We start from the raw sequence: 13,416 nt of genomic DNA on the forward strand, positions 1-13,416 counted from the left end.
CATTGTATTCAGTAGGTACCTAGAAACTTGTCGACAGAGGTACAGTACCTACAGTCCATATTTTTATAACTAGTGCACATTTTTTCAAATTAAAGAACATATACATGCACATACGTTAACAAAAGTTTCACATTGGATCATCATCCTCCGAGCCTTTTTCCCAACTATGTTGGGGTCGGCTTCCAGTCTAACCGGATTCAGCTGAGTACCAGTGCTTTACAAGAAACGACTGCCTATCTGAATAGTTTCACATTGGATAAAATAATATTTATCCTGTTTAGTGTACTGACCTGCTAGGCAGTTAGGTCAGAAAAAACCATTTCAAGAAGGTACAATTTGTCGGTCCTATGTCTAATGTAAGTTTGTTGAAAAGGTATCGGCCGATGAAATTTATAGTCAGTGCATGAGTGTAGAACTTGTTCACTACTTACCTTTCGCACTGTGGAGTTTGAATCTCACATTAGAAAGCAAGTTACTTGCGTTATACATTGATACCATCTAATACAAAGACATGGGTAATTCAAGAGATTTTATTACACAAATAAAACAAAACATTTCAAATATACAAAAATATATTAAAACTTAAATTAATCATTTCATCATCATCGCTACTCAAATAATTACAAAAAAACATAATACTGTCAGTTCAGCGAAATTGGTAAATAATTTGGTCTTTGTCTTTACGAAATGTGGCGTCATATAATTTATAACATTTATCAATAACATATTAATATTACTGTAATGTTTCGTGTTAGGTACTCTAGTTACGAACAAATTAAATATTTCTAGTTGTAGCAGTATAAAGGTGTACGCGCATTTATTCCAGCCAAATTTCTTTGCATGGAATCATATAAATCCTTGCTCTCTTGCCCGCTTCCAATCGCAATGACAACATAAAATTCTGTGTGTCTGACAATGCTGATAACTGGAGTAAAGGAATTAGAAATGCATATATTTTCGTTCGTACTTCATTGACTTCAATTTGTACAGCGCGTTCAGCTCGGATAAATGTGCGTACACCTTTGGACTCATTTGTCATCATACTGAAACAACATTTTTAGTCTTTTCTCAAAACATTATTATCTAACTATTTACATTAACGTATCACATAATTATCATTCGCTCCAAAATTATATCACACGTTTGTCTCGATATTTTGATCATTTATTTGTAACAAAAGTTAATTTTATTCAATTTAACTAATATTTTACAATGAACTTGTTCAGAAAAGTTTAATACTACAGACGCTGCAAATATTAGGTACCTTTTTATTTGTGCAGCAACTGGCTGCTTTCCGGTGTTTCACTCGAGTATACGCTTAAGGATTTTATTTGCTATCTACCGAAAGTTCTCTGGGGTCTTTTCTATCACCATTCAGCCATTTCAGCGAATACACTTATTCAACGAACAAACACATCCGTATTTACATTGTTATTTACGATATAATTTCAAAATATTAAAAAACATCTTACTTCTATAATTAATTTATCTATACAGTCTGTACTACTAATACAATATGTACATTTACTCCCTGTTCCCACAAGTACGTACAAGTTACCTTACAGCTATACGCGCGCGCACTACTAAGTGGGCGCCTCCTCTATGCGTTGTGCGCATGCGTCGGCGGCGCGGCTCGGCGTCCTGTTCAACAAGAAGTCCAGGTCGTGTGATATCTTGTTGAGCACTTTGTCTGTGGGTGTGTATGTGTGGGTAGTCGTAGGGGAGTGTGTGTTGACTAGCTGTGTGTGTGATTGGTTGTCGTCGTCACATTCCCGGTGGATGGACGGCAGCGAGCTGCTCCATGACAGCTGCGAGGAGCGCTTCTTGAGGCAGCTCTTGATTGGTCGAGCTGGTGCTGGTGCTGGTACCGACACATCAGGACTCGACTGTGAGCACATTGTGCAGCTTTCCTGGAGATATACACAGTGCTGTAGATGGATAAACGCAATCTAACAGGAATATTGTTTCCTAATAGAATATGTGATGATTACCTTCGGCGTGTCACTACTGTCGCTGTATGCCTGCGCACGCGGCACTGGCGGTGACGCGGGCAGTACGCGCAGTTCCACACAAACGTGTGACACGTGCGACTGTGTGGGTGCACACACACTTGCACCACCTGATGAAAGTCATTATCAATATCATTCAATATATCTTCAGATTTTCTTCTGCTGAGAAGAAGCTACATCTAATCACTGTCATTCTTTCAGTCACCCTACACAGAAAACTATCATTTGTACTATTTATACACTAACAATGTAGTGTCATACTATACTGCCTCTACAAAACCATCAACATACAAGAACACAACAGTACCGACCGGTGGGTATGAGATCGCAGAGCGCGCGCGAGTCCACGGCACGCGGCGACAGCAGCGCCTGCTTGTACTCCACGCAGCGCACTATGTCCGCCACGCACGCGCCGCTTGACTCGCGCCTGCGGGTGAACGTACTCATCAAACCTAGTCCATGTTCATTAAAAACTAATTCCAGTAGTATAATGAAGTGGCATAGTACCTAACCTGTGCATTGTGCTGGCAGCCTCCAGCGGAGGCGCTCGCCAGTATGTGTTAGCTGGTGACACGTGGGATGAAGAGCACTCCACCTCACGTCCTTGCTTTATGTACACTATAAAACAGCAGATTACCGTAAAAGAAATAAAAGTGATAATATGAGGTTTATATCTAGGGACTGTATAAATACTTACAACTAAGCGAGGTGTCTCCCTCCGGTGACTCGTGCCACTCGTTGTGGGAGGAGAGTGTGAGTAGCCGTCTCGCGGCATGCAGACACTCTTCATCACAGATCACGTAGCATATCAGCATTGCTATGCCCTGAAGGAGCAAGAATACGTTATGGATCTGCTTTCCTAATAGCGTGTCTACCTACAGATGTTGTAAGACTTACGTTGGCGAGAGCAGCAACTGACAGTGCGGTGACGTGAGGCATGGTCCTCTCGCCCGGCTGCGCGTACGCAACCCCAGCCGCCTGTGTTGCTGACGTTGTGAATAGTAACACTAATGTGTGCCGCACAACACGTGCGCGCTCCCGCACGTACGAGCGTCTATCGGGGGGTAGCTTGTGTGTCACCTGACGTGGAAAAACAAATTATAGTAGAAATCATTCGACCTGGAGAATGTATACTTAGCAAGGAACTACATGATATAGTAAATTAACAGAGCTTTAATACCGTTCGTAACGTCCTGGCAGCACAGAGAGCAAGGCAAAGGGTGAGCGCGGCCAGTAGTGCGGCGCCCGCGCCACACACGGCGTTAGCAGCTGCGCCGAGCTGCAGTGGTGCACCACCCCATAGTCGCGCTGTCAGCCAGCACAGCGTGCACACGCCTGCAATCAGATCACGTGAGTATAACAACACGCTTGGCAGTGTTGTCCAAAGTATGTATATGCCTCTACGTACCCGCCAGCAAACCGACAGAGGGCGCGCGTGTAGCCGAGGCAGCCAGTTCAGCATGCAGGAGCAGTGGCTGCGCACACAGCGCTGCACAACCCGCACACCAGCACGCTGCGCATACCCATCCCAGCGGCCCGGGACACGCCGACTAATGACAAGTAAATAGTCTGAGTTTTTATCGCACACCATCTAATTACTATTCAAATTAGCATGTTATCGCTCATATACCTGCCGCGTGTCGCACTCCAGGAGAGCCAACACAGCTGCGGAATGAGTGGCAGCAGTAGCGGCTTTGAGCAGTATGGGCAGCCTGGCCTTGCTACCAGCCACCAGACTGAGGAGCTGCAGTAATGCCGCAACAAGACACATTGCACCTCCCAGGCTCACTGTGACTTTCACTATTCCTCGAAGATCTTTTTCTGAGTCTGTCTGAGGAAGCATTATTATGTGGTCATTGAATGCCTCGTTTTGAATCCAATGGATGGTGTTTAGGCTCCGTACTCACGAGTGTCTCCCTGTCGACAGTGAAGAGTGCGATGGTGGCGAGGCCCCGGCAGCGGCACGCGACGTGCGTGTGTTCAGGCACGCGCACCTCGCACGCCTGCATGCTCCACACGCGTGGTGACGATCGCGACCGAACGCCGCATGCTAGCTGAGACGCTAACAGGGAACAGACATATTACGGCTATCACCTACGTTGAAGAACCCCTCTTGTACTATTTGAATGGGATTATGGTTTTGCTCACCAATAGCACTGTAGTTTTTGGAATGCGCGAACAGCAGTGTCACAGTATGAGGAAGCGAAGCGTCGACTCCCGCGCCACTCACTGATACTTGCACTTGTTGCGATGCTACCGTGTACTCTGTCGCTCGGCCAGACCTGGAAGAGGTGCTGCTACAACCACCGAGATGGAAGAAAATAAAAAATGTATAAAATTAAAAAAAATATAAACATAATAAAAATCAAATCAAACAATAACTGGATGAATGAAACCCTTACTTGTACTCTACGTATCTTCTCAAGGACGGTAACCTTGCTCCTAGGTTATGGTAAAGCACGGTCACTACGGAAGCGTTTCCAGAGGCTGCCGCCAGCTCAACTCCTGCTGACGTCACGACCCACTCCTCACTTCTAACTGGAGCTGGCTGCAGCTCAAAGTGTGCCGCGTTGTCGTCATGTACGGATTTAGTTTTGACTGTGAACTCTTGGTAGCGCTTGTCTAAGTCACTTCTCATGCCAGCTGTATCTACCACAGCTTTTTGGAGATCGAAGATTTTCTAAAAAAAATTCATTGCAGTGAAATTTCCTTCTCTTCTTAAATCCTGAATCTTACATTTCTAACCAAGTCAAAGAAAAACAAACCTCTTCATCCAAAAAAGCATCGGGGTGTTTGAGCAAGGTGTCGTAGATGTTGAGCAGATGTTCGGCGCTGTGGTACCGGTCGGCAGGTTGAGCTGCAGTCGACAGGAGGTACTGCAGCATGTGAGATGCATGTGTGAGGGGAGGCTGGCCCTCACCCGGGTGTGTGGGTAGAGACCGCAGCACGGAGCCATACTGCCGCGACACGTGCGATACCGCTCCCCAGGAGTACCCCAATGATATCAGGGTAAACTGTTCATAAATATCCCTCAGCGATTCAGCAACACAGCCGGAGAAGTCTGGCAGCATCCACTTAACACCCTGCTGACCCGTCTTTGGTTCACAAAACCTAAGTGAAATTTATAACAACATCAAACAAATGCAAGTACATAATTCCAAAAACGTATCTTCGAATGCCAAACCAATGGCTATCCGAGTTGATAGATATCATAGTATACCTGGTAGTCTCCCCGCTATGGCCCGGCGGACAGGAGGCAGTCGCATGTGCACCAGGAGCAGTCTTCGGCCAGCGTAGACCGTGGGAGGCGTCACTCTCACACGCTACGTCATCAGCTCCTAGGGCCCACATGGTCACACCTTTAGCGTTGGTGCCGGCCACTGATGATACTTGACATCGAAACTCGCTGGATTTCTATGCAAACAGTAAACTGTGATTTAAAAACTAAACTTTTACATATTTTGGGAGAATGGCGAGTCACAAGAAGTTCACATTTGTTTCTTAATAAGAGGACGTACTTGCACATTGTAAAGTTTGAGAACGCTTCCCGCAGGGTACAGATCCTCCCAGACCTCTTTCCCAGGTACCATCGGCAGTAGCGTCCTCTCCCTCGCCCAACTGAACCCGAGCACGCCGTGTACCCGGCCAGCTCCCGCCAGACACGTGATACTCACATTATCACCCTATGGAAATTCAAATTGGTTAAATCTCTTTGTTATATATTTTTTTAAAGAACCAACTTCCAAGAAGCCAATCTGACTCACTTTATGGACAGTTATCGTAGAAGGTACAAGTCGTATATCAGGCGGTCTCAACACCGTCAGTCTCAACGCTCTACAGCGTCTCCTGCCAGCGTCGTCTGCTGCACAGGACCACTTGCCACCGTCAAGTCGTTTTGCTTCTGATACGCCCAACACAGACATGCGACGACCTAGTGCATCTTCTGAAACTGTGCGCGTCCAAATATCTCTGAAAAAATTTCTTATACTACAGATCTTAAATTTATATTTTTTTATTCACCTACGTTTTATCTGGCTTTAACTTCCAAACAGCAATTCACTTCTTTAAACAGTTTAAAATAACTCCAGCAGAAAGCGAGAGCGTTTGAAACTTTTCGATTAATCGTTGCGGTTAAATAACAGCCCTCTGTTAATTGGACGGGTGCCTGTTAGGTGCCTTTACTACAGAAGCTCGTTAACTCGTCGAGGCTCCAGACTGTTAGTATTCGTGCAGAATTTCTGCTTGCGTTGTACGTTTAAAAAAAATACATGAAACATTTTACATTCCGACGAGGTAAAATTCAGAGAGATACATACAGTTTTATATTTCAGAATTTGTAGACGAAAAACTTAAGTAAACCGAAATTTCTACTTACCTCGTTGTGCCATTAAAATTGATCTTGACACCGTCTTTGTACCACGTGAAGGCAATGTTGGGAGATCCGTACGCCATACATGTCAGTATGAACTCTGAGCCTTCCCATAGTTCTGGTCGCTGGTTCACTACCAAAGTCTGCAAGTTATTAAAGTACAATGTACAGGCTTGCTCTTTTCCTCAGTTTCTAGTTAGTCCCTTACGCCGAACTATTAAACAGTTCAATTAAGAAAACACTACGAGGAATAGGTTCAGTGCACGTTTACCAAAACACAATATTGAAGAGTGTAATGTCACATAGGATTTATTATATTGCAGTCTACAATGGCATTAGGTCTCTAACAATGCGCGTAATACGCAGAGTGTTGAGCCAGGTTAACGAGTGCTATCTGGCGGCGTGTGTGCTGGACCCGCGCCAGATCGCGATAAACGCTGCGTTGTTTCATGTAATTAAATGAACGATAGGGGGGATTTGCCGTAACGAAGTAAAAATGTTGATTGTGTTCAAACTAACTGTCCGTCATACATAAGTCATTTTACTAACAACATTGTGTATATACAGTGTACATGCATAAGTGTGTTGGACATACATAACTTTTCTGCTCTTGCTGCCTTCATAACAAAATTGAGAGGAGAAAACCGTTTATTGTTCAATGGGCTAATTTATTCGTGTCTCATCTAATTATACCTAAGCATTCTAAGCAATATTTCCCGCTTCTCTGATGTTTTTAAGGCTGAATATGTTAAACTCACGTGCAAGCTAAGCGCGGGTTGCATTTCCACGTGGTGTGCAGTGGGCAGGATGCGCAGCGCGTGCGCACGGCTGCGCGAGGCGGCGAGGCGCGCCAGGGCCGCACGCAGGGCCCCCGCCTCGCGCCGTGCGCCCCACACACGCACCCGGGCCGTGCGCGCCCCACCCGCCGCCTCTGAACTGTGATAGAGTTACCTATATGGCACTATACATACCAATACACAATACGCAGCAATAGAAATTGAAAGGTAAATGTCTCAATATCGGCAATTTACAGTCGTGTTTTACAAGTGGATTCGAGACAAGATAGGTATGACATCTTCAAGGTCTCTGAAGGCCCATTATCAATTATATCAGTCTTTTAAGTACTTAGCGTCTCTCTAGCACAGTTAGGACAAAAATGAAATAGTAAAGTAGCTCTTACCTAATATTAAGAATTTCTATTTCATCCTCCAGCGTTATATTGGATGCTCTTAGATACGTTGTTAACTGAAAGTATAAAACATATAAAAAAATTGTTTCTTATACACGAAAAATTCTCCAGTTACATTAAAGTCTGAAATACCTCTTTAACAATTTCTTGTGATATGTTTTCAACTTGGCCCACTACCTGCAGTCCAGTTTCGAATTTAGCTGAAGCTGTGTAAAAACGTGATTAAATTATTAACGTCACTTTTTCATCGCAAACAATACAAGACAAACAACAAAATAAATGTACTTATATGAAATATGTAAAAATGTATGTACTTACCAAAGTCCGTATCTTTTGGGTTGCAGTCACATGCAGTGCCATCTTTGCAAACCTCTGCACATTCTTCTATGCCGCATTCTAGACCAACATAATTATTTTCAATGACTACTACTTAACATTAGGTATTTACTAGTTATTAGTAAAACATTAGTCATATTATCAACATATTCTATAGGTAACTAGAAACATACGAATATACGGTAATCTCAAAAATCATGCAACCATTGTTTTTATTGCGAGAATTAGGGGTTGGTAAAATATAAACTTGAAGCCGTTGTAGTGGAGAGAGCACACTATACAAATTATTTATTGGCCGATAATTTGATCGGGCCCATGAATCGGTATTTACAACAATCAATTAGTATCTGCTCGATGAATAAGCTTGACTGGATTCATGATTACTTTCAAAATAAACTTCAACCAAGTCTGCAGTGAGTTTAGGGGCTCTAATAGCTAGGAATGGTAATGCAAGTAATGATAATTGTGATAACAAAGAACATCTCACCAGGTGGCGCTAGTTGCGCCTCGCACAGATCGCCCGTGTACCCCGGCGCGCAGATACAGCTCACTGCGGCTGGACCCATCTGTCTGTAGGCAATACACTTCTGTTATTATTGACGTTTTTTTGAGAAATATTTAGTTTAAAAAAGAAGTTCAGATAGGCAATCGCTCTGTATAGGCACTGGTACCAAGCTGCACCCAGTCTAGAAGCCGATACCAACATAGTTGGGAAAACGCCAGGCAGAGAAAATTACTCTAAAATATACATATGCTTAAAGTTGATAAATTATGTTAAGTTATTATCTCAACTCGTCATCATCGACGTAGTCTTTTTTACAGAGTTTAATTAGATGAAGATTGAAATTGAGTACCAATGTTTTTTCGTGTCTTATACTGCTATTTATTTAGAACAGAACAAATGACAAGAGCTGCTTCTAAAACAGTCGCATGCCCCTGAAAGATCTCATTATATAACAAAACAACGTTAACTTTAGGCTATGGCGATGTTCTTTTGTCTTCACCCGTTTTTGCTATAAGAGAAACATCCAACGAAATACAGGATACACAAAGCAAAAAGGGGAATTGTTTCAAACGCTAAATGGGACCCTTACATGCAGATGGGACTTCGTCTCTGCGAATAAAAACCAGGACTATATACCTATAGATATTTTTCATATGATAAGATGTTAGAAATTCTCTTAGGTATGAATATTATACTACTTATATTTGTATTTACTTGTTAGTAGGTAAGTAACATTATGGCGAGATTTCACTATTTTTTTTTTGTTTACTGCTAATATAGTGAGTGTTCAAGCACAAAGGTTGCAATTTCGCGGATTGTTTTTTAAATGTTCGCTCGCAATTTCCAGCTGTTTACTTGGCCGGAACACCAGAAGAAACTTTTTTGTGCATCACAGCCAAAAATATAATTTATTTCCCAAGAAGCCACTTCGAAGTAAAAAACTACTGTCAGAAAACGATGGATAAATCCTATATGCAATAAATAACTAAACAGAAATAATATATCACACAAGTTAAATAACTCCTTACCTGCAGGTGCCGCCGTTCTTGCACAAGTTGGTGCTGGGGCAGCGCGGGCCCACGCCGCAGTCCGCGCCCGAGTAGCCCTCGAAGCACGAGCAGAAGAACTCCCTGCGAGACACAAATAATATTACGGAAGTTTACTTGTTTGTTTGTTTATTTTGCTGTCACTTTGAAAGCGGTTCAATTGAATCAGATAAAATTTGGACACACAGAGAGATCGGGTATCAGAAAAAGATCCGCGGCAAAACTTTATCGTATACATAGAAACTTAGCGTAACTCAGCCGTAAGCTACTATTCAACGCGGATGAACTCGTGCATAATCTCGTAAACAGGAATATTTTTTGTGGGAAATCCCCCGCGGACATGTTTCCCCGTAAATATCAAGTGTTCGTAAAACATGAATGACGTTCACTGTATTTTGCCAGCGAGTGTATCAAGCGAATCATCGACTATATAAAATGCGTTTTGTTTTTGCTCGCATAAATTACACGCCTTATCGGCTTCGTGAACAGAATTTCTAGTAAAAATATGCGTATTAACACACATATTTTTTCTGAGTTACATTACTGTGAAAACTGCGTGATTAGCAGAAGTATGTTTTGAAAAATGTATTGTTTAATTAAAATGCCTCATATAAAGGTACACTTTTTCAAATCGGCTCAGTAATTCTTTAAACAAAGAAACAAAAACGAATTTCCCATTTATTATAATACAGGTAAGATGAGAAGAATAAAGATTAGCATAGATAGATTAAAAAAAATCTTACTGGTAATCTTGTCGCGCGTAGCAGTGTCCGAGCAGCCTGCACTCGATGGCGCTGCATGACGTGGGTCCGGGCGGGCGCGTCGGCGCGCGCACCTCGTACGTCACGTTGAACCCGTACACCGCCAGCAGGCCCAGCGCCCGCAGCTGCGTGCCCTCCACTCGGTTCAGGTTCAGCTCCACCACCAGCACTGGACTCTGCACCTGGAAACAAGTGGACTTATAATCTACTGCTACGATTTAGTTCAGTAGGTAACAAGATTTAGCGTATCAGCTGAGTAGATTAGAAAAAAAATAGAGGCGAGCTTCTGAATTACGAACTTTTACGTCCATAAATATTATCCGATAACTTTAATGGGATCAGCTGAATTCTTATGAGCTTACAAGAATTAAATAAAGAAATTCGAATGAAATAAAGAGGAGTATTTCAAAAACGTCTGTCATTTGTCGCGACATTTTTTTAAGATCAGCCGTTTCCCAGTGACGTTTACAAGGGGAACTGGAACTACGAACTATATTTTATACGATATTGGATTTGGCAACTTTCCAGACGGGTAAAATTATATTTTTTCTCTTTTGCACTTGTAAGCATTGTCGGCGAAATAATGAGACTGGAACATCACGGGAATAATGCACAACGCAAGTTTGTAAAAGGAAAAAAAATATATATTCTTTCTCATTAATATCAGCATCTGCCTAGCCTTTTTTCAACTATATGTTGAGGTCAGGTACATAGGAATATCCATCAAAAATACATACAATAAAGTAATCATGTTAATTACTAAGCTGTATGCAAACGGATTGCAGTATAATCTGCATTCGCCTGCAGCGAGTGAGAACTGCAGGCTATAACAATAAGCGCTGAGCTGCATCAGAGGTTGAATTGCCTTGGTTGCCTAGTGCTTGATAGTGGGATTTACGTATGAGGTAATAAGATAACATGTGTGATTTACAATGAGTCCTATTTGATAGTCTTACCTACATATATGAAATTAGAGTTACATCGCTCAGTTTAAGTTTAACTTAGTTACTTATACGTTGCACGTGTTTTACTCTAATTCCTTTCTTTTCAACGTTAAGTATATACTTCTTAGTTAAAAATTATTGGAATAAACGTAAATGGGCATAATTATGAGTCTTCATAATTTTCTTAACGGCCATAACCCATTCTTTTTATCACTGCACACAATTCAAGTAATATTTCCCACGGGCTTAAATTTGCATTTAAATTGCAGAAGTTGGTGTTGAAATTTTCGCATTTTATTTGAGTGCAATAAAAGTCACTTATTGTGGAGATGAGTTTTATAAACGAGTGTGCTACAATATTCACAAGTTCTCGCAGTGAACCATTTTCACAGCTATATATTTATAAGCATTTATATTGCAAAGTTCATAGTTTTTTATTACTTGTTTTCATTTAAAAAACTACTCAACTTAAACCCGAATAAAACTTTGTTGGATAATGGGTTCATTTAGTAAAATTGTAACATCTGACCAGTGACCGACTTTCCAATTAGTGAATCTCACAGAAATAATATTTGCTTTACTATTAAAATAAATAAACATTGAATCTGCGTCAAAAACAAACCATGAACTAGGAAGAACTTCGCGTTGCTTATCTAATCCTACTCACAAACTGAAATAAAGGTAACGAGCCTTTCTGACCTCAAACGTTGTATTTATCTTAATAATCCGCGGTAATCAGCTCCATTTAACAGAAAGGAAAGGAAGTTCAAATAGTCTGCGGTGCTGTTGTGGTCAGCTTGATAAATCATACCATAATATTGGCACGAGTAAGGCAAAACCTTTGTTTGGAAAATTCCAACTCAAAATCGGCTTATCTGTGCCCGAAACCATAACGCTTCCGAGCTTCAATGAGATTACAATGATAAGATTATAAAGTTCCTTAAAACTTTTAATGATAATCTTCTATGCAAGTTTACATAACTGATTATGTAGGAAGACAGAAATAAACTGATTATAATTTTAGTGCAAGAATTAATAGTATATCGCAGTTCCTAAAACGTTGTCCTTTTATTTTTCTTTCTATATTTTCCTTCAATAAAAACAATAATTCATTATTAGAAATACATAAAGCAAACATCATTCGCTTCATTTATTACGATTCTACCTTCTTCTTATCAAGGTAATTACTTATACTTCGTTCATCACATTTCCGACGCTCTCACGTAGGTAAATAAATAAATATATTCTTTGTTTATTTGATACCAATCAATTTGGTGGCAAAATTATCTGACCTGGTTTCGCTTAGAGCATGTCACTAACAGGAACCACTGCGAGGTTAAGTCTCTACGTGAAAAGGTTCTATTTACACGGTGGGTAGCAACTCAACAAAAAGTGATATTACAACACACGCATAAACTTGCATATTGTCAAAGAAGAAAGTAAGGTAATATCGTAAGGGGGCTCCGGTTGGTTTAATTCTGTAAGGGTTTTCTCTTGTTTATTGTTTTTCTAACCGTACTTGTTTTGTGTTGATTGATTGGCTAATTTAATATAGGTTGGCTCAGTAAGTGTTATATTGGATGAGCAATATGAGCTAACGATTTTTCATGTACTACATGTATGTAACCAACTTATCTTTGTCATGTGGTATTTGTGCTTATTTAAGTGAGTATACTGAAGGCAAACACACAAGTGAGTAAGCTAGTAAAGTTTATCTGTATTCTTTATCGTGCCAGCAATAAATCCTTCTTTTACCGCTAGATACGAGTACACTCGTTCGGTTACAAATTGGCATTATTTCTGTCTGAACCGACGCTTTTTCGACTAAAAACCAAATTATTCTCTGACGAACAGCCTCAATGCAGCAATCAAAGATATGACATATCTGCAACTGTGACGTCACACAGGATAGATGGTTGACAAACAGCATCCGTTGATGTGTGTCTGCCTAGAGCATTTAGACAACCGGAGATGCTATCAAAGTACCTACGACTCCAAAGGTCATACTCGTATGTGCGTCAAATTCATGCTTCAAATTCATGCATGTGATTGTCAATTTTGTCGTGTGTGTGCATAACGGAGTAATAAAAAAAATGAATATGAGTTTTACTATTAAAAAAAAAAACATAACCATAAAATGATACAGTTTGTTTGTAATGGCGCCTCCTTTTAAGCAGATAATGCCTGTGTTAGAACTATTTGATATATTGTCCGGCATCCCACTTGTAAATTGGCAGACCTTTTGTTACACAGATTT

The 13,416-nt window shown here is 41.1% G+C and overlaps 1 protein-coding gene across 5 annotated transcripts in view; it reads right to left on the reverse strand.

Moving 5' to 3' along the window:
* Positions 1 to 554: 554 nt before the first annotated feature.
* Positions 555 to 13,416, reverse strand: part of LOC124640017 — a 154,404-nt gene continuing 141,542 nt past the window's right edge. For 2 of the 5 annotated variants that reach the window (XM_047177593.1, XM_047177590.1), the window contains exons 3-26: positions 10,198 to 10,397; positions 9,437 to 9,538; positions 8,391 to 8,473; positions 7,886 to 7,963; positions 7,700 to 7,773; positions 7,559 to 7,623; positions 7,137 to 7,314; positions 6,385 to 6,521; positions 5,774 to 5,978; positions 5,528 to 5,692; positions 5,230 to 5,423; positions 4,775 to 5,120; positions 4,412 to 4,689; positions 4,158 to 4,306; positions 3,917 to 4,071; positions 3,640 to 3,840; positions 3,418 to 3,559; positions 3,190 to 3,344; positions 2,907 to 3,089; positions 2,707 to 2,833; positions 2,522 to 2,627; positions 2,321 to 2,436; positions 1,992 to 2,119; positions 555 to 1,910 (exon numbers count right to left, since the gene is read on the reverse strand). In XM_047177593.1, coding sequence (XP_047033549.1) covers positions 1,584 to 1,910; positions 1,992 to 2,119; positions 2,321 to 2,436; positions 2,522 to 2,627; positions 2,707 to 2,833; positions 2,907 to 3,089; positions 3,190 to 3,344; positions 3,418 to 3,559; positions 3,640 to 3,840; positions 3,917 to 4,071; positions 4,158 to 4,306; positions 4,412 to 4,689; positions 4,775 to 5,120; positions 5,230 to 5,423; positions 5,528 to 5,692; positions 5,774 to 5,978; positions 6,385 to 6,521; positions 7,137 to 7,314; positions 7,559 to 7,623; positions 7,700 to 7,773; positions 7,886 to 7,963; positions 8,391 to 8,473; positions 9,437 to 9,538; positions 10,198 to 10,397 — 3,894 coding nt within the window. In that variant the 3' untranslated portion in view covers positions 555 to 1,583. Of the gene's footprint in view, positions 1,911 to 1,991; positions 2,120 to 2,320; positions 2,437 to 2,516; positions 2,628 to 2,706; positions 2,834 to 2,906; positions 3,090 to 3,189; positions 3,345 to 3,417; positions 3,560 to 3,639; positions 3,841 to 3,916; positions 4,072 to 4,157; positions 4,307 to 4,411; positions 4,690 to 4,774; positions 5,121 to 5,229; positions 5,424 to 5,527; positions 5,693 to 5,773; positions 5,979 to 6,384; positions 6,522 to 7,136; positions 7,315 to 7,558; positions 7,624 to 7,699; positions 7,774 to 7,885; positions 7,964 to 8,390; positions 8,474 to 9,436; positions 9,539 to 10,197; positions 10,398 to 13,416 lie in introns of those variants that run through there. The other 3 variants (XM_047177592.1, XM_047177591.1, XR_006985518.1) reach the window with 3 other exon arrangements.

The sequence above is a fragment of the Helicoverpa zea genome, chromosome 20 (genome assembly GCF_022581195.2).
Source record: "Helicoverpa zea isolate HzStark_Cry1AcR chromosome 20, ilHelZeax1.1, whole genome shotgun sequence".
Taxonomy (NCBI): Eukaryota; Metazoa; Arthropoda; class Insecta; order Lepidoptera; family Noctuidae; genus Helicoverpa; species Helicoverpa zea.